This window comes from Asterias amurensis, chromosome 2, assembly GCF_032118995.1.
Source record: "Asterias amurensis chromosome 2, ASM3211899v1".
NCBI lineage: Eukaryota > Metazoa > Echinodermata > Asteroidea > Forcipulatida > Asteriidae > Asterias > Asterias amurensis.
This window is the reverse complement of record NC_092649.1, coordinates 24,372,061-24,393,232: the sequence shown is the minus strand read 5'-3', so window position 1 is coordinate 24,393,232 and position 21,172 is coordinate 24,372,061. Positions and strand designations below refer to the sequence as shown.

General features: G+C 39.2%; 1 protein-coding gene across 1 annotated transcript in view; it reads right to left on the bottom strand.

Moving 5' to 3' along the window:
• The window catches only part of LOC139954316 (ATP-binding cassette sub-family C member 9-like), a 51,348-nt gene that overhangs the window by 20,427 nt on the left and 9,749 nt on the right, over positions 1–21,172 (bottom strand). The window contains exons 8-26 of the mRNA XM_071954067.1: positions 20,660–20,794; positions 19,895–20,057; positions 18,550–18,590; positions 18,025–18,124; positions 17,338–17,507; positions 15,821–16,018; positions 14,682–14,760; positions 13,904–14,009; positions 13,025–13,123; positions 11,724–11,889; positions 10,599–10,736; positions 9,547–9,751; positions 8,501–8,727; positions 7,452–7,691; positions 6,068–6,225; positions 4,482–4,574; positions 3,816–3,918; positions 2,736–2,849; positions 518–629 (exon numbers count right to left, since the gene is read on the bottom strand). Of these exons, the coding sequence (XP_071810168.1) occupies positions 518–629; positions 2,736–2,849; positions 3,816–3,918; positions 4,482–4,574; positions 6,068–6,225; positions 7,452–7,691; positions 8,501–8,727; positions 9,547–9,751; positions 10,599–10,736; positions 11,724–11,889; positions 13,025–13,123; positions 13,904–14,009; positions 14,682–14,760; positions 15,821–16,018; positions 17,338–17,507; positions 18,025–18,124; positions 18,550–18,590; positions 19,895–20,057; positions 20,660–20,794 (2,647 nt within the window). The remainder of the gene's footprint in view (positions 1–517; positions 630–2,735; positions 2,850–3,815; positions 3,919–4,481; positions 4,575–6,067; positions 6,226–7,451; positions 7,692–8,500; positions 8,728–9,546; positions 9,752–10,598; positions 10,737–11,723; positions 11,890–13,024; positions 13,124–13,903; positions 14,010–14,681; positions 14,761–15,820; positions 16,019–17,337; positions 17,508–18,024; positions 18,125–18,549; positions 18,591–19,894; positions 20,058–20,659; positions 20,795–21,172) is intronic.

Genomic DNA, 21,172 nt, shown 5'->3' with positions numbered 1-21,172 from the left:
AATATCACTTTCTAAACATTCCCTAAACCCATCTCAGCTCCTTAGGAGTATGCAGCATCCCCAGTTTGCTTATAAAATAAATCAAATAAACAATATCTCTTAAGGACACTAAGCACTAATGGTAATTGTAGAAGACCAGTCTTCTCACTTTAAGTATCTCAACATATGCATAAAATAACAATCCTGTGAAAACTTGAGCTCAATTGGTCGTCAAAGTTGCTAAATAATAATGAAAGAAAAAAACACCCTTGCACTTTCAGCAACTTGACTTCGAGACCTCAAATTCTAAATCTGAGGTCTCAAAATCGTGAAAAATTACTTCTTTCTCGAAATCTACATTACTTCAGAGGGAGCCGTTTCTCACAATGTTTTATACAATCAACAGCTTCCCATTACTCATAACCAAGTAAGGTTTTATGCTAATAATTATTTTGAGTAACTACCAATAGTGTCCACTGCCTTTAAGTGCCCATTTACTCCTGGGCGAGGAGAAGCAACCATTATTATGTGTCTTTACCTTCATAGTGTTCAGTCACAATGTCGCTGTAGTACTTGATTCTTTCTATAGCATTCATTCTCATCTCAAGAACAGAGGATTGACGGATGAACCAATTCAGACTGTTAGATGCCTGGAGAGAAATACAACAACTACAACGGTCAGGGCGGATGGAATTACAGGATTTTATACGTCGACTGGGCGGTCATACTGTCTCAGCCCTCATACATGTAGTGTAGGTTCACATTAATACATACATTAATGCATTGTTTTTGTTGCTTTCCATTGTAATTTTGTTGCTTTCCATTGGAATTTTGTTTTGATCTTTCATAATATATTTAAGTGTGTGCCTGGTATCGCTCGGCTTGGCCTGCACATTCTCGTCTTAGAGAGACCGGCTTTGACACACTTTCTTTGGCTCAATGCTGCAGGTCTGTTCGTGGTTTCCGTCCTGGTTCTGTTTTCTTCCCATTGTTGTTGTTTTTAAATGGTATTATTATTATTGTTTGAGTTTTACTACCCAAGGTTTGAACCCTCACTCTGATCAACCATCCGAACATGAGTCCATGGGAAAAATAGCTATAATGATAATAATAACAATAATATCAAAGTCTTACATAGCGCACGTTCATGTATCTGCCAAACAAGGTACTCAAGGCGCTGATTACATACAAACTTTCAGAAAGATAGGTTATTGAAGTGATGAATTCTGAGACCAAATTTTGTAGCACCTTATATAAGGGAACAAGGTGCTACCGCGCATACAGCAGCCACAGCCAGGAACACCAGGGCGAACCCTTTCTGTGTTCGATAAGTGCACTGGGTTCTTTTACATGCCTCACACAACACATGATACCACCGGCTTAAAGTCCCATCGGAAGAACAAAGCAATGGTAAAGTGTCTTGCTGAAGGACACAAGTGTCGATTCGAACCCACACTCTGCTGATCAGAAACGCCAGAGTTTAAATTCGGAGCTCTTAACCGCTTGGCCACGACACTTCAACTTACTACTAAAAGTATTAGAAAATTTACAAGACTGAACCTGTTCAGATTTGGACAAACAGTGAGAATGGAGAAAAAACAGACTTCCAAAACGCATCCTAATTGAAACTGGGAAAACAGACGGGGTAGGCCAAGAGAAAAAATGGGAAAAAGGCATCATAGCTATCACCACCTCCTACCTGTCAGCTGATGAGTGAAAGACAGGCAGGAGTGGAGAGTGGAAAAAGGTGAAGCCAACATCCTTCGCGACATAGAGATTGATTGAAAAGAAAATCACAAGCTCCCAATGGAACACCAATAGTTCTTAAAGGAATACCAAAAGTTCAAACAAGAGTCCTGCATTTATCCTTAATAATAATATTAATAATAATTGATTTATCACAGCCCGAAGGGCGTCTTGAAGCACTTCCAACACTATTACCCCTGGTCACCAGGCCTTAAATCATTCCTTAAACCATCTCAGCTCCCTGGGGAGTATACAGCCGGTGCTGCGAGTTACAGCACTCCAAGCTAATAAATCACATCAACCATCTCTGCACTCACAGGTACCCATTGGAACAATGAAGTGTCTTTGCTAGAGACCCTCCAATAAAAGTTTCCACTTTGAGGTTAACTACACATCCAAATGTTTGGACTTGGAAAATTGTAATCGAGAGGGACCTCTCCAGACTGGGCGGTCTGTGGAGGAGGCAGAAGTGGCAGCTCAAGTCCGGTCTATTTGGAAGCTCCCCACCAATCAGGAAGCCGGTGCAGAAATGCATGATGCTAACCGATGATGATGATCAGCAGAGTGTGGGTTCGAATCGGTGACACTTGTGTCCTTAAGCACGACATTTAGCCATTGCTTCGTCCTTTGGAAGGGACGGTAAGCCGTTGGTCCCCTGTGTTGTGTAACGCATGTGAAAGAACCTAGTGCACTCGTCGTAGAGAGAAGGGGTATACCCCGGTGTTCCTGGCTGTGGATGCTGTATGCCCGTAGCACCTTGTAAACTCTTATAAGGTGCTTCATAATTGGGTCTCAGAATTCATCACTGCAATAAAATATCTTTCTGAGAGTTTGTATATACTCAGCGCCTTGAGTACCTTGTTTGGTAGATACGTGCCCTATATAAACTTTGATATTTCATATTATTATTATATTATGATGACAATTTGGAATATGAACCAACAAGATTGATTGATTTGATTAAATAGAAAATCAAGAAAACTCAGCAAATCAGAGCGTCCTTCACTTACCATCAGTGCGTAGGCCAAGGCTAATCCTACATAGCTTGGTTCCAGAGATGATGTGACTGCAACTAGGAGGGGAATCAGACCTGCTAGAAACACACACAGAGCTCCAATCACATCCTACAATTACAATTAAAATTGTTATTATCCGCATCATAAATATACAAAACTTTAGTTTTCACTGGCACATCAGAATAAAACAAGTATTAGTAAAGACACTGGACACTATTGGTAATTGTCAAAGACCGGACTTCTCACTTGGTGTATCTCAACATGTGCATAAAATAACAAACCTGTGAAAATTTGAGCTCAACTGGTCATCAAAGTTGCGAGATAATATCATTGTTAAAAAAACACCCTTGTCACCTGAAGTTGTGTGCTTTCAGATGCTTTTATGCAAAAATAATTTTGAGCAATTACCAGTAGTGTCCACTGCCTTTAAAAACAATAACTACAACGTTCAAGCATGTGAGTAACTATCCATGAAAAAAAAAAAGAGGAAGAGGTACATGTAATACTCCTTTTGTTTTGTACACAGAAAGAAGAAGGGGACCACAAGAAGAAAAATCAGCTGAAAAGGGGAAGTCCCACATGCCTGAACGATATACACATTAAAAGGAAAGAAATGTACACACTCGAAAAAAACATCCCCCTAATAAACACAAGCAAAAGTATTCCAGTGAATGAGTGAACCTGCTGTAAATAAACCTGCAAGAAAGTAAGTGCCCTATTTTAATACAGCTGATGCATTATATACATGAATGAAATTAGGGAAAAAGGACGGCCTGTATCGAGTAAGGTTTGTACAAGGAACCGGAGTCGGTTTCACAAAGAGTTAGGACTAGTCCTAGGAGATATTAATAAACATTTATGTATGGCTAGTCATAATGTAAGTTAGGACGAGTCACTCGTCCTAACTCGAGATAAGACTAGTTTTAACTCTTTGTGAACTCCACTCCAGACCTATAAAAAAAACACCAAGGGTTCTCACAGGAACACAAAGAGTTCCCTAAAGAGAACACCTACATATCCCTAACACCACAACAATACTAAGCAAGATGGTGATGATGATAGTTAAAGACTTACTAAGCACACTCCCAACCATCGATTGCATGTGTTGATATGAAGGAAAGCCACTGTGTTCTTATCCACAGCATCCAGCAGAAACTCCCTAAATCTCTTCTCATCTCTAAAGCAACAACAATAAAAACCCAATTAAATTCAAATATCCTAGATTTATGTAGAGAACACAAACTAATTAGTACGATTAAAGGATAATTACACTATTGTTTTTTGAACCTTTCAAATGTTTAATCCTATGTAAACATATATATTGCCATACAATGAGACAAAAGGGGTCTTGTTTTTTTTTACAGATATCACCAAAAATCCTGAGCGAATATGTTCAAACAGGAAGAATAATCCACAGTTGGAATACACAATCTGATTTTCTCATACTCAAATTTTGGATGATAAAATCTTTTTCCATATCCACATTGTTTAAGAACGAAATGATTCTAAAAATGCTTTATACTATCAAAAGCTGCTGTAAGTTTTTATGTCAAAATTTTTTAGAGTGAATACTTATTGAAAAATTAGTGTATCACACAATTGAATTAGAAGCTAAGAGGAAATTTGATTCGCTCAAATAATCTTGCTCATTAAAAGAAAAAGGTTACTATCCAAATTTCAATTCACTTTTGTGACTGCGCCCACTTTCAAAGCTTTATGAAATGGGCCTAGCTGGCTTACCTATAAGCACGTATTGTTGACAGTCCATTTAGACTCTCTGAGAAGTGTGCATAGATTGGAGACTTTGTTATGCTGTCCAGCCTCTGTAACTCCCTGAAATAAAAACAACAGACATTTGTGTCATGAACAACAGTAATTAGTTTCAATAACAACAGTCATTAGTTCATAGAAAAACAGCCATTAGTGTCAAGAACAACAGTCATTAGTGTCAAGAACAACCGTCATTAGTGTCAAAAACAACAGTCATTAGTTCCAAGAACAACGGTCATTAGTTCCAAGAACAACAGTCATTAGTGTCAATTACAACAGTCATTAGTGTCATGAACGACAGTCATTAGTGTCAAGAACAGTCATTTGTGTTATGAACGACAGTCATGAGTGTCAAGAATAATGTTCATTAGTGTCAAGAACAGGCATCAAACTATCTGTCTCAGCCTGCAAGATGATATCATGTTGTGAAGGCAAACACAGTATACAGTCAACCCTCCAACTGCACAGTGGTTTAAAACCCTATGTGACCCCGACATCGACAAGTTTCTGTACAACAATCGGTCAAAATACCTTTATAATCGGTCAAAATACCTTTATAATATCTCAAGCATGTCTCAATGTCATCTTTAGGTAGATAAAACGTGGTTGTCCATTAAAATAATCCACAATTTATCGCTCCGTGTCGTGATTCACGAACTATTGTGACAATTTTTATGATTTGGTTTTGAAGTCAACAGAGGGCGCTATATCTTCTGTGTGTAATGTTAATGTACACGATGTTTTGGGTTGAAAACAGTGTTCTGAAAACTTAGTTTTTGGGAGTGAAGTCGATCTTGCAGGATTTCGGCGCTATTTCATTTTCAAAGCTAAGTAGTCACTCTATCATTTTATGGAAACAAATACCAAAAATATGTTGGCCTTTGGTGGCCGATTGGGAAAATATCCAACGTTTTAATTTTTGTTTATTTTCCTTAATTTTGCGATACAAACAATTGCTTTTTTGAAAATTCTCATTTTCAGGAGTAAAAACCCATTTTCGCTAATTTACCGTGAATTTCTAGCCACAACAAATGGTTACTTTACTAAACTATTACATATTTTTAGGATTTCGTCCAGGCCCTTAATGGCTTATTTTAAAGATGTGTGGCGGTATTTGTTTTTTATAAGTAGCATTTTTTGACATTTTAGTCGAAGATTTCAAAGCATAATTTTCTACAGTGCGAAAGGTTACTTATACAAGTAATTTAAAAACAATATTTGTTTTCTCAAACAATTTTTATATGCCTACCCAGGTATCCTTTTTAACATAAGGGTTTGTGATTTTTTCTGAATATAAACGTATGTCACAATATACAAACTACAATTCCTTAAAAAACCAGGGTAATAAATTTAAAAAAAATAAAAATTCTTCAACAAATTAGTTCTTCTTGTTCAAGTCACCAAAGATATGTAGTTATCTCAGAAAAAAAATCAGACCTGATGTCTGGGTCTTAAACCACTGTGAACTGTGTGACCATTCAATATCATCCACTGTGGTTGTGAATGACGCACAATGCCATCCTGCAGCATGACATCATGTGGTGAATTTTACATACCTTGATGATGTAATAAAGAAGCTTCGTAGCGTGAGGAAGCAGATAGCCACAGGTAGAAGCACTAAAAGGAAGACTGGGCTCACAATACTGTTGACAATTATCGCTGTAAGGCACTTGAAGGTCGCCTCCAACATGAACAGTGCTTCATTGATCAACGACTACAAAATAACAAAAATAACAAAAATTTTAAATGACTTTATATCAATACCACTAGAGGTATCTTGAGTGGAACACAAACCCCAGGTCCTTGAATAGTCTAGACTTTGTCTCTGGACAACTGAGCACGGCCTGAGGTATACAATTGTTGCACGCTATGGCGGGTTCATTGTGTTTTGTACACCCGAGGGGCATGTTGACTGCCCACTTGGCAACTTAGCATGCCCACTTGGCAACTTAACAAAGTTAAAGTCACAAGAAGCGGCATACACTTTAACTTTTATTGTAACAACAACTAGTACAAAAGTAAAATATGCTTAGACTGCCAGCATTTCCAGGCACAATTGGAAATTAAAAAAAAAATTAATTACCAGAAACCTATCTCTGTATGAAATCAAACAAGAAAATTATGCTCCAACACTCGGTTTCTCATCATAATTTGGTAAAGTACACAAACAGAATTGTTAGCCAAGTTCTTGGTTAAACATTAACCATCAGTCAATGTTTCCTCAAAAACATGAAATTTCACTGATAGATTGCACTTCATACTAGGATTAGTATGAACATAATCTACATGTACCCTAACCACATTATTCCCCCCCCCCGACGATGCAGTTAAAGGGGCTGTCTCGTCATGATCAAAGCAGGCCTGTAGCTGTGATTTGAATTGTGAACTCTCACCCACTAACTGCAAGAGCACGCCTTCTCTCCTTATTATATCTACAGAAACATGCGCGCATACAGTAACTGGGTTCATGATTCAATGTACAACCACAAGTCTGTTTTAAACATTTTCTTCTTTTCTTTCTTTTGCAAGTACGCCCCCAAGGCTAAAAGCCACTCGAGGTAGAGGGCTTCAAGGAAGAAACTGTCAGTGGAGCTGAAGGTAGGAATTGATATTCCTCTTAAAAGATGGAAGATTAAAGGATGAAGGGAAACATGCACCAGGCAAGGAGTTCCAAAGAGATGCATTAGGAGGGAAAAAGCTACTGGAGTAGCTCTTTGTTCTACATCTCGGCACGGCCACAGTATAAGGATGAGAACAAGCAGAAAGACTGGTCTTGCTCTCAAACACCCTGACAGAAGGAACAAGGTTGGATAGCCTGGTGCAACATTTCCCATGGAATTATCTGTAAAACAGAGAGCGGCTGGCTACATGAATCTTGACTACACAGCCCCCTTTAAAACATAATGTTGATTTCGTACAAAGTGGTGTTTTGGTACTCACCGCATCCACAGCATTTGTATCGCTAGAGAACCGGTTCAGGATGCGCCCGACCGGGGTGGTATCAAAGAATCTCATGGGTGCTTTGGAGACGACGTCAAGCATCCGACGATGAAGATGTTTAGCCGCAGCGATACCAGACAAGAAGAGAGCGAGAGAAGCGATGAAAGAGAGAGATGCTGAGGAGAGGGTCATTCCGCTGTAGCTGAAGATGTAGTAGAGCTGAGTCTCATGCATCTCTTCCTGTAGATTTTAAGACACAGCCATCGATTTCACAAAACTCTTCGTAACTTAAGACTAATCTTATGATTTAGGACGAGTCTCAACCCTGCACTGTAGCATGCAGACCTTCAGATATTCCTAAGTTAAAACGAGTTACTCTTCCTAACTCAAGATAAGACGAGTCCTAACTCTTTGTGAAATCGACCCCCAGACACTATTGGTATAGTGTCAAAGACAGTCTTCTCACTTGGTGTATCTCAACATATGCACACACACACAAAAACTGTGAAAATTTAATCTCAATTGGGCATAGAAGTCGCGAGATAACAATGACAGAAAAAATGGCCTCGTCACACAAGGTTGTGTGCTTTCAGAGGGTCAGTCAATATTTTTGTTTGGAGTTACCAGTCAGAAGCCATTTATAATGGTAATATGGCCTTTGACCCCAAACAAAATGTTGACTTAAAGAAGATCGTCAAATAAGGGCTTGAAAGTTCAGTTGGTAAACCACAATGTTCAGCTCAATTCCTGCTATAGTCAACTTTTCTTTTTTTCAAAACCCAAATTATCATTAATGATCTAACATAAATCTAAAACCCTTTCTTATAGCCACTTCAAGGTATTTTGGACACAATACTTCACTGTTGGATTTGGGTGAAATTTGTCTGCATACACCCAAACCAAACAGTGCACTCCGACAATGTCAACCGTAGTGGCAACAAACAGCGCAGGATAGAGTGAGATGGAGAGTTGGTGAAGAGGCTTTCCTCCTGCAGTGGAGTGAGACAGGCTACATGACGATATCTCAAAAAGGCTAATTGTCTTCCTACCTCAGTGGCGTTTGCGAGCTCTAACTGCTCCCCAGCCTCAGACCACCTGGAGAGCCAGAAGTCTCTGGTGATGATCAGTGAATGTTGCATGAGGGTGACGGTGAGGACGAGAAAGGCCTGGGGGTATCCCATGGCCTTTAGGTAGAAGACAACCACCTTCCAGGAGATGGTTCCTGTATTCCGTTCTTCTTTCTCAATCAGTCTCCCTTCCTCTTCGGATAAGTTTCCTGGTACGTAGTAGAACAAAAACAACTATAACAATAATATCAAAGTCTTATAAAGCGCACGTATCTTCCAAACACGGTACTCAAGGCGCTTTGAATAAATACAAACTTTCAAAAATACCGAATTATGTAGCACCTTATAAGGGTTTACAATTAGGTGTACGGAGCATTTGTAGCAGCCACAGCCAGGAACACAGGGGCGAACCCCTTCTCTTTTCGACAAGTGCACTGGGTTCTTTTACATGCGTAACACAACACATGGGACCAACGGCTTTCCGTCCCGTCTGAAAGATGAAGCAATGGTTAAGTGTCTTACTGTTTGCTTTTACAGGGCATGCATAGCTTCTTTTTTTCTTTTTTTCTTTTTTAATTTTCAGTTGTATCAATCCTTAATAAGTGTAGATATGTGCCATAAAAACAGGTGATAGTGTTTTTGAGATATTGTCAAAAAGGACTAATCATCAGTAATTGGAGAAGCATATCTGACAGTTATTCCCTTAATTCAATTTTGGGGGGATAAAAACTGATATTCATAAATACCTCGGACAGTTTCACTATTCCTATTGGTGGAGAGCGCGTCACGTGGGGGTGTTTAAACCTTTGATAATGACCAGTGTTTATAACCGGTTGTGAGCGGAATCTGCGCTAGCCTTGATGCAAGACGTTTCTTGTTACGAGCGATGCAGGCGCTTTGCGAACTACATGTAACACAGTTTACAACATCTCTCTAACCATGTGCATTTTATAACAAACGGTTACAAACGCTTTTTATAGACCAACTCAACCGAGCCCAGACAATGTATTCCTTTAAGTTCAAACTACCTTTCTCTTCTTCCTTCTTCTTTTCCATCACCAGCTTCTGTAACCTTTTCCTCTCTATTTCCGCTTCATCAACACAAGCTTCTCCGTCTGATTTACCGGCAGTGTCGGCTAGATGTCTGGAAGTGATCTGAAGGTCTGGATCGGCAGCCCACACATCACTGGGAGTTCCTTGAAGACTGATGCGTCCATCCTTCATCACCAATACCTAAATGATACACACAAAATAACGTCATCCTGTTGGCTATTTCAGGAGTTTTGGACGTTTAATTTCAAGAAACACCACAGAATTGGTATGAAGAAAAAAATTGTGAAGATCACTGAATCACATAAAACTTACACGGTCTAATGATTATGATAGTAGAAAACATCCCTTGAAATCGATGTCATGCAAAATTTGTAATCGTTTTTTTTTTCACTATTTTCTTGTGACCCAGATAGCCGATAGATCTCAAACTTCTACAGGTTTGTCAGTTTATGTACATATTTGGGATAACATAAAATGCTGTTAGCAAAGCAACTAATTTGTTAGACAAAATCCAAATCCGTATTAATCCTTTAAAAAGGTTACCCATAACTTACCATAACTGCTTCTACCTATCAATGGTATAATGTGTACCCAATAGGTTCTTACCCACCAAGTGGGAGCACTAGTGAATATATATTGCGCATAACAGTAAAAATGGCATCAGAAAATTACACATAAACAGTTCAAGAAAACCTCAAAAGTAAATGCCCCAAGTAATAAAGACTAAAAGGGGATCTCAATGTTTATGAAATTTTGGTTTGAGCATGGACTTAGAAGACCGAGGTTTGCAGGGCACTGCTATCGCCACCCTGAGCTTCCAGCCAGCAAGCTTGTGCTCTGGGAGCCCAAGCAAGGTCAAGCCCAAAGAGGTTGAGGCCATCTGACCTATGTCGATCTGCTGAAAAAGGACACTGGATTTGTGACAGCTGGGGAAGTGTCCACATCCATGGGGACAGGAAGACCTGGAGAAACCTCAGCTGTAATATCATTGACCACGACACCACTCGAAATAGAAGAATGGACTGACCTTGTTTGCATATTTCATGTATTGTAGCTGATGCGTGACCAGCACCACGGTGCGTTTCATTCCTAGAAGCTGATCAATGACACCTTCTTGGAAGAGACGACTTCCCACATGCACATCCAGAGCCGAGAAGGGATCATCCTGACCAAATAAACAGTACAGATCAAACAAAAATATGAGATTTGAAGAGCGCAAGGGAACATCCGCACCAAACTTCTCTTTCATTTTTTTGATGACATATACACAGGCCTGAAATTACACGCAGGCCATGGAGGCAATGGCCTTCGTTGCCCTTGGTCTTGGACTTGGTGCCCCATCAAAATTGTTAAGTTTCTAAATGGAAGTTACCTTTGTACATGCATATCTGCCGAATTTTTCTGGGCTGGCATACGAAGACGCTTTAATGTGAAGGGAACAGGCTTGGAGTGCCTTAGTTTTTTTTGCTGGCAACCATTCGAAAGGCTGATGTGAATAACCATCCTGGCATCCATTAGGTAGAGTGCGCAGTCATGCACTTTATATGCTATGTTTCGTTTCACCCATACTGGCAATAATGCTTACGGCATACTCATGGTTTTTTTTCCCAAAACAACAACAAATCCCAGCCGTCGATTTTACCAAACTCTTCCTATCTTATAATTAATCTTATCACTTATCATATTGCTGAGTTACTCTGGTTTAAAATTAGCCAATGTAAACATTTGTTTAAGTAAAGTGATGTTTTAAACTACCATTTCGCGCTAAAGGATACAAATTAGACTAAAGTGTTATCACAAAATTGTTGAATTCATAGCTTCATTACCTAAAAAAAAGTGTTCTGAAAGTTTACCATGAAAATAAAGATCTTAAAAAGTAAATAAAAAATATTTAAAAAATTGATATTTTTAACATTGAACTGTCCATTACTGAATAATGCATCGGGCAACATCCAACTCATTTTCACAGAGTGGGTCATATACGCCTACAATACTATGTTAAATGTAAAATATCCTACAGAAAAGATCAGAGACAACAGACCTATATATATGAACACATACAAGTTGTATTAAATCTACAAGTTGTTAAGATAGTTATGATGAGATTCTTTTTTGTCTTTCCTTTTATGTGATGTCTTTAATCTTCTCTTACCAGTATGACGATGTCATTGGGACTATACATAGCCCTAGCCACACTGACTCGCTGTTTCTGTCCTCCACTCAGATTGATTCCTTTCTCTCCGATCTCCGTCAGTTCACCAGCGGGCAAGATGTCGATATCTGGCTGCAGGGAGCAAGCCGATACAACCGCCTCAAATCTAGATGATATTAATGCAGGGAAATATCAAGTCAATTCCAGATTTACCCTAAGTGCTCCAATGCTGCCCTCAATCAAGTCAATTATGTTTTCTCAAGAAAGCCACTGTTTCTAGTCTGCTTCAAGAAAAAAAAAACTCAATAAAAAATATGGGACATTGCCAATCAAAAGACCGTGAAAACAGGCCACTCAAGGTTAGGGTTTTAGGTTGGAAAAGGGAAAGAAGAGAAAATTAACCAGTAGAAAGATAGGAACAAACTCTAAATAGAGAGCTAACTTGCGGGTATAAAACCAAGTATTAATATACACATCGACTAGCAATGGGAAATAGGTCCCTCTTCTAGCCACTCAAAGTCCCTTGGGGGAATAGACGTATACTAGTTACCGAACTATGCCAGTCAAAAGTGTGTTTTATAACACACCTCGGTCTTAAGGGTGAAATAAGAACAGAAATCTGGAAATGAAAGGAAGTTTTGTAGTTGTTGTTTACGGTTCAAGGGTGCTGTAACCAGGCAGTAAAGACTAGTGCCCGCCCAGGTACTATTCCCGCAAAACAAGCGCGCCCGATCACTAGACTACATTTGTTCATCCCATGTGACCGTGTTTCAGCCAGCCATAATACAGAACAAGCAAGATGTGTGTTCTAAATCTCTTTGGTGGGAGTGTTGGCTCTGAAAAGAGCCAGTGTGGTCTTGACGTTTCAAACAGTATACTCTGCTGTTCTTCAGGAGTTTTTCTCTTTAAACAATACTAAAGTAGAAAGATTGCCATTAAAAATGCGTTTTGAATTGTGACAGGTTAAAAGAGACCGGGAGGTTTGACACACACATAGTGAATTCTAGAGTAAAGGCCCCGTCACAAAGGCCCTGATAACGAGAACGAAAACAAGAACAGTAAAAATGCCACCCTCAATTGCTCCATGCAGAGTACGCCCATCTTATTCAACCAATCGTTCTCGTTATCAGAGCCTGTGTGACCGGGCCTTAATAAGAAGCTTTATTTGTATCACTCATTCAAACATAACAATTTAGACCAAAGTAAAACCACCTCGCTGTTTGAAAACTATAGCATTCTGGCTACAACATGGTTTAGTAATTTTTTAAAATGAAACATTGTTGTACATGTACTCCACTTACTTGTTCTCATCGAATTCACGTCCAAATAAAATGTTGTTTCTTAGTGAAGCATTGAGGAGCCACGCTCTCTGGGCACAGTATGCAATCCCTGTGTGCTCCCTGTAAAGATAATAACAGTGCAGTTGTGTAAAGCCCAAGCATGCGAATGCCAAGCGTATTTTGGCGTCAAATGGAGGAGCTGAGTATAACTCAATTGATGCAAATTCTTCTTTTCAAATTTTTGACGCCAATATTCGTATCACATTGCAGGATGTGCTAACCAAGCTTGAGTTGAAAACAGCGTTAATGGAAATATCATGAGGCAGAAAAACACTTTAGCCAATATTCACACCTACAAATTTCATATGTATCAAAATGCTATGTGTATTTTTATGTTCAAGAATTTTGTATGAAATATTGTTTTATAAGAGGATTTGATTTCATAAACAGTACAATCTTTGTTCGGGTTGATTTCTCATTTCTATACAAGCAAGACTTGCCGAACCTATAGCCCTGTCATTTAAAAGAACCTGTACAGTCGCTCAATGTGTTTCAACGAAAAAGCACATGGAGACCATTTTAAGGCGAAATATTTGGTCTTTAGAAAAAACGCACAAAGGCCGACCTACTTGTTGATATGGCCCAAGGTGTAATATATTTTTCAGCATCTTTCTGATTTTTACACACGCCAAAACAAATGAAAATCTGACTAAAATAAGTAGGATTTTAAATTTTGCATGGTGGAATATGATTAGTAAGCTTTGCGGTACTAACATGTAATGATAATCTCTAAAGGAGTTGGGGTAGTTCTGAAAAGAACTGTAGGTTTTAACTTGGACTGAAGTAGGAAGAATATCATGCCTGTATTTGATTCACATGATGGAAGTATTGTGCGCATACCTGTTGATTCGGACAGTGCCTGATACAGTGTGCATCTCACCAAGAAGTGCAGAGAGTAAAGATGACTTGCCCATTCCGACCTGACCAACGATCATGGTTAAGCCTCCTGGGGGATTCAAAAGGTAGTCATTACATGTGTTATGTAAAAGAGAATAATAATATTGAAGTCTTATATAGCGCACGTATCTACCAAACAAGGTACTCAAGCATGTCAAGGCGCTGTGTATATACAAACTTATGTCATCAGGTATCCAGCATTTTAAAGACTGTCAGGTATCAGCTTAGAAACCTGTCTCATACGTGTATCCGTAAGTTTCTGACCTTGGAGGCAACCGAGGTGATGGTCCACTCATTAATCTCATCACGGCTCGATTTCTGCAATGTCATTTTGATCAAACTTCCTGAGTTTCAGATAAATCTCCAGAACTCAGCTGCTAGACTTGTCACTCGTGTCAAACGCTCATCTTATATCACCCCCACCCTACAAGCATTACAATGGCTTCCTGTCCGAGACCGCATCATCTTTAAGGTTATCCTTATGATCTTCCACTCACTTGATGGCACATCACCTGACTACATCAATGACTTAATCCATGTGTACAAACCTCCCAGACAGCTTCGCTCCTTAAACAACCTGCTCCTGTATGTTCCACACTGGTGTATTAGGAGAGTTCTTGTGTTTTTTGCGTCAGAAGTGTCATCATTGACGGACATGGCCCACTAGAAATGTTCAACATTATTATTATTATTATTTAATAGTAAAAACTGTCGCCAATACCTTTAGGAATGTCCACATTGATGTCACTCAAGAAACTGGACGAAGATTCAGGATCCCATGAAAAGTTCCCATTCTCAACCTGAAAAGGGAAAATAAGTCAAATTTGAGTAAACCTCAATTGCCATTCAGACAGAAAGTGTTTTTAATTTCTTGGTCAGAAATTAAGTTTCTTTCCCTACAGTATTAATAACAACCAGCAGTAGTAACTAATATGACAGAATTCTTGTTGTATACCACAGAAGGCATGGATTTGATTCTCATACACACTACCTATGGATTCCTTTTGTCTTATACGAATTGGGCATAACAGGTATGCAGTGCTTCACCATTATATGATTCAAGGGTCTGTATACATTTTGGTATTATGAATATGAACATTAACGGCAGATGGTATAATACATTTTGAGCAACTTTCAATGTTGAACTACTGCGCTCTTGAAAAAGATCACAAACTCAAATCTGAGAAGCCTTAACGACTGTTTCTCAGAATGTGTATTCAAATTGCAGATTATTCTAAATATCTAAATAACGCTTACACCTGTTGAAATGAAATGAAAGTTAGTTTTATGGTATATACAGGTATCTACAACTATATAGGATTGAAACAACCAGTGGGTTCAAATTATCAAATACACAATCCCTTTAATAATAATAATATCAAAGTCTTCTATACATGTAGCGCATGTATCTACCAAACAAGGTACTCAAGGTGCTGAGTATATATATACAAACTTTCAGAAAGATAGTTTATTGCAATGATGAATTTACATAACGGCGACACCGTCCACTATGTAGAATTTGAAATTTTGCATGGTGGGAGTATGAGTTAAGCAAGGTTTGCAGTAGCAACATGTGTAAATGTCTTTTGAGTGGCGTCAGAACCAACGAGCTCAAAGATAAAATTCCAGTTTTGTTGCTTATGATAAATTTGAACTCGCAAGGTTTGGGGTTTAAATTGATTTGTCGGTAAGTATTCAGTGAGAGTCAATCACGTGTTGGTCTGATGGCCAAAAGCATCTCACAACTTTACTCTGGCACACATTTTGAATGCTCCTATCCCATGGATTGAAAAGAACAGCAGAAATGGTGCATGATATATTTAAAGACACATTGAGTACATCCTTTTCTATTTGACCAACCTTAATAGCGATGTCATCAGGTAAGTCTGATTGATGTGCTCCATGGAGCGTCTCATCCTCCACTGGTCCTGATTGTAGCGCTAGATAATTGTTGCTAGCCGTAACAGCTTTCCTATCAACACCATTACAGACATCGTTGTCTGCTAGTCTGTGAAACATGACTTGCCCGTAGGAGTCTGATGGTTTGACTTCACAAACCTGGGTGATATGGAAGAGGGTGATTTAAGTATAGCATGGAAGATACAGACCTTTCTAACGTAACGCCACAGCCCAAGTTTTTGCCAACCGAGTTTGAAAAACTATGGGAAGCCATAAATGCAAAACACAAATCAGATAGCTATTTACATACAATGTTACATGGAATTTGATGGAAACAAAGCAAACAATCATTGGAGGTATTTTATTTAATTGAAAGTTTGCAAACAATAGCAAACTTGGTTAAAACATCAGCTCAATTTTGCTCAGCAGAAAAGCAACCCTGTTTAGGCAGAAAATATCACTAATAAATTTTCTGCTAAGCAAGAATGAGCTGGATACGGGATCAGATGGTACTTGTGACATGGTACTTTGGCCGGCAACTTTATTCTGGTAAGCATAATTTTGTTGTGCTAATCTTCTCTTTGTGCTTAGGTACATGTATCTCTATAAAAGTGGGCCCTGGTATTATACTCAAGTCCAGAAAAAGTTCAAGAAGACTGCCTACTCTAGCCTTGTCTTATGTTAAATATGCCTCAGTGGCATGGGATCCCCACATGAAAGAAAACATCAAAAACATTGAAAAAATACAGAGAGACACTGCCAGATTCATCAAATGCAACCAAATCCGCACCGAAGGCACAGTGACGCACCTCCTAGAAGAGTTAGGTTGGTGCACACTGGAGGAGAGGAGAAAACAAGCCAGGCTCATCCTCATGTACAAGATCAACAACAACTTGGTGGACATCCCCAGTGACCACTACCTAATGCCAGCAACCCGACGCCCACGTCATACAAATAGTAGAAGCTTCATCACCCACAGAGACCGTTTGGATATCCACAAAAACTCATTCTTTCCAAGGACCCTAGTAGAGTGGAATGCCCTTGACGACTCACTTGTGAATGCACCACCCTTGAACAACTTCAAGCAAACTGCTCCAATAAAATCCCATACCCCACACAAGCCTGGCATCATACCATAGAGTTATATATGTGAACTAGAGGGCGCACTGGTGATGCTTCTTGCACAAACGCGACGGGACCGCAAGGAGACACGCGCACGCCATTCTGTTCGCATGTTGAATAAGAACACCGATTGGAGTTTGTGTTTATTGAATGCTACCCGATGCTGTTTTTTCAACTTACAAAATTGTCGCACAAACACATGCTAAGCAATGCCCGTTTTGTCAACTTACAAAATGGCCGCCTGCGCGCATGCCGGGCGCGTATGTAGGCCAGTGCGCCCTCTAGTTCTTATATAAAACTCTATGCATCATACTCTCATCGAGTCCAGCCGGTACAAGAGTGAAAGTGAAACTCACCTTGCTGCAGTTATTGTCCTGATCCAGATCCTCTTTCTGCAGCTCGTCATTATTGCCGAACCCAGGTTCGTCTCTTAACTCTTTCTCAATCTCCGTAGCTATGAAGAAGGCGTTCAGTCTCTTGACGCTCACATGGTTATCGATGAATATCTTGATCGTATTGGTAAGCACTGAATAGACGAATCACAATATAGTTTATTGCTAATAATGGTGCGATACATGATTAGTTATAATTTACTCACTGAACAAGTTACATGTAAGGTAACTTGCCCATGAGGAAACAATTTCAAATAGTGGCCTCACTGAAGCTAAAGTACGACTATTCATTAGCATATAGTTTTGCATGTTGCGCATGAAGATTTCCATTGTTTGTCCTCCGCAATGGCATGTCTTTTTCTTCAGCCGCACCGCCGACTGGAACATTTTACCACTTAATCTTAGATCATGTCTTGTACCACATCTCAAAACCTACCTTACTTCACAGATTTTCAAGGACTAATTTTGTTGTGTCTGTTTTCTTTCGTTTGTTTTTGGTTTTCCTGCACGTTGAAAACCCAGCAGGGTGGATATGTGCAGCAAGCGTCTTCAATTTTACTAATATTATTATTGTTACATGTATTAGGATTCACCATAGATCTTTTACGCATATCCAAAACCACAAAACAACAACAGAACACCGATACTCACTTCTGACTGGGAAACGAAGCTGGTTGACAATTGTAAGTGTAGTGAAAGCAATGGCAGGCGTCAAAGGCAATCCAGTGAAGACGATAAAAAGCACAAAACTCTGTGGGGGAAAATTAAAGTCAGTGCTTTACATACATGTACTCATTACCAGAAATATAAAATGTTACATTTTAAAGCTTTTATGTGATAATTTCCATATTTTAAACACTATTTTTCAATTTACATGCAGAGAATGTTGTTTGTACACTCACTCATGTCAATAACCTTACAAAACATAGTTAAAAAATAGTGTAACAAAAGCGGCTTCTTTAAAAAGAAAAATGCAAATGGAAACTACAGTGTATTTATTTCACTGGCCAGAGAAAAAAATTGAGTATCCCTTTGTACACACACCCCCTAAAGTTTTACCCTAGTTTTGACACTGCATTCATTTCATACACTCTTTTTACACTTTCTTGTCTATTTAACAAAACTACCACTGTGTACTATCTTGTTATTTATCACATCGTAAACATAAATTCTTACCAAGAGAGTGACGAAGGCTGGAATGAAGTAACTGGTTAAAACTGTAGGGAAAAAAAATTGAAGAATTTGTTTAAAGGCTTGAAACATAATTACTGGATTCAGAAAATAAATAAACTTTATTTTACTTTGGTCAGGTCTTTCTCAGTTCCCAATCAAAGATGGTCGTCCAGATAGTTCTACAAAACTGTCTGTTGCAGCCATAGAGCTATATATATTGACTAGAGCGCTAACTTACTCTGCGTTTTGAAGCCACCCTGATCGCAGACATGTTAGATGTGTTGCGTGAGTTCGGAACGATTTTAATTTGAAGAGAACACACATGGCCGCGATTTGTTTACATTCGGCGTGTGCGCTTACGTACGCGACTGCCCATTCGCGCACGTTTGCACTACAAAAACCGTAACTTTGACTTGATTGACATACTAAAAAAAGTATATGCGCCTTTTAAACATGACGCACATGACGCTCGCAGTTTGTACGCTGATCAGTAGATTGTGCGTTCACATTTACTGCATTTTTTGCTTCGATAACACATAAAAAAGAACAAACGCACTATCATGCAAATAGCCGTACAATTGCCGTACAAAATTTCAAGCTTTTGTATTGGCTTGTACATAAACATGGATGCGCCCACACGGCTTCAAAACCTTAGTGCGTGTATAACGGGGTGTTAGCGCTCTAGTCAATATGTATAGCTCTATGGTTGCAGCCCTATATGTTGCCAATCACGGTCCAATTTCATGGCTCTACTTACGATAAGCAAATATTCTGTGCTTACGGAAGCAGGGCATTCTGCAATTACGTACCTGCGTATTTCACGGGTTAGCAGGGAATTTTGGCTTGTGCGCATGCTCAACTTTACTATAGCATTCTTTGCTTACCAAGCTAGCGCAGAAATTCGGTGCTTGCACAGTAAGTATAGAATGTATTATGGGCCCTGGTCAATGTAGGTCAAGAGTTGTCATCCACTCCCTCCATTCTCATGTGTTTGCAACAATAAACTGATGATTTCTGATCTGAAAGCTTCCTTATTTTTTTTTTACAATTTTGTAAAAAAAACACCAAAACCATCTATTAAATCAATGTGGTACCAACTGCTAACACATAGGATTCGAACTGCCTCTGGCCACCAGGCTAACTCGGTGGTCGAGTGGTAAGACAACTGCTCTAGCAATGCAAAGGTCATGGGTTCGAATCCCACCAGAGTGATTTGCCTCTGGATTTTTTTTCACAGAAATTGGGAAAGTTCCGAGTATATACACATCAGTGTAAAGCCCGGTTCCATACTTCCTGCGAATGCGAAGTGAATTTTGATGAAAATGCTTGATGAAAACAAGGAACGTACTTGAGACACTGTAGAGTACAACTGCCCACATTAACTTCTTAATTTCTCTGTTGCGGACTGAGGTGATGACATCACAGAAGATCTTCTCCCAGCCGTACAGTTTGATCAGTTTCATTCCTTGCAGCATCTCATGAGTCTGTTTCAGACGATCATCAGAGATTTTCTACGTGATCACCAAAAAGAGGAGCGTAGTTGTTAACCAAATAGAGAATAAACAGATGATACATAACACCTTACTCCAAATGTCTTTCTTTTGAAAATAAAAGACATTATTAACATGGTAAATAATGGAAAATGTCAAATCGATCTGAACTTTGTTTAAAACCCTTCGACACGTACAGTGTTTTAAAAGAAAGCCTGATGACTTATGACAACGCAAGTCACAGGATGGAAATTTGGGTCAGGGCTTAAAACTGATACTTAACGACCAAAATGCGGGGGGGGGGGGGGCAGTGTCTTTAAGTGCAGGGCCAGTAAACTCACCACTACACAAGTTCAGTGGTCTTGTCTTTTCAATTCAATAAGTTTCTTGTTTTGTAAAAAAACAAGAAATGGTGTCCAAATGTTGGTTTACAAGCCCTGTGGTCTTGTAGACTTTCCTTCCTAATTCGAGACATGAGGGTGTTGCCAAAACTCAAATCATTCTGCCAATAATTCTGGACGTTTTCAGGGGAGGAGAAGCAAGTCTGGTCCAATCCCAAATCATTTAAAGGTGATTAAAATGAAATAAAGCTCTGGGATGTTTTTATTTGTTTTCAAACTTACCAAGGCACTTTTGCGTAGTCTTGCTTGCAGCTTTGCCAGCTGGTACTGGAGTGGGATGGCTAGAATGAAACACGATGATGCAATCAGAGCGGCCACACCCAGAAGGTTGTACAGCATGATCAATAGCACAGTTATCTGAAAGCAAGATTATTAGAAGATTAGCCACCTACGACGAGGCATAGAATGGAGGATATAAAAATTGAAGAAAAATATCTCAGACCCATTTCAGACGGGCGCCCCAGAGTCCAAATTCTGAATCAAGTACATGAAAAAATTGACGTCTGAAACAGTTAGGAGCGACTGGACGCCCTAAAATTTGAGAGGTCTACTGTTGCAGTGTTTTCGAATTGGCTCTGTAGCCCCTTGGTCAATCAGACGTCAATCTTTTCAGAACCACCCCAACTCATTTAGAGATTATCATTACATGGTGTTACTGCAAACCTTACTATAATGCTACATATTTTTGTATTTTTTTGGTATTTTAGTGTTTGAATATCTTGTATTTTGTATTTG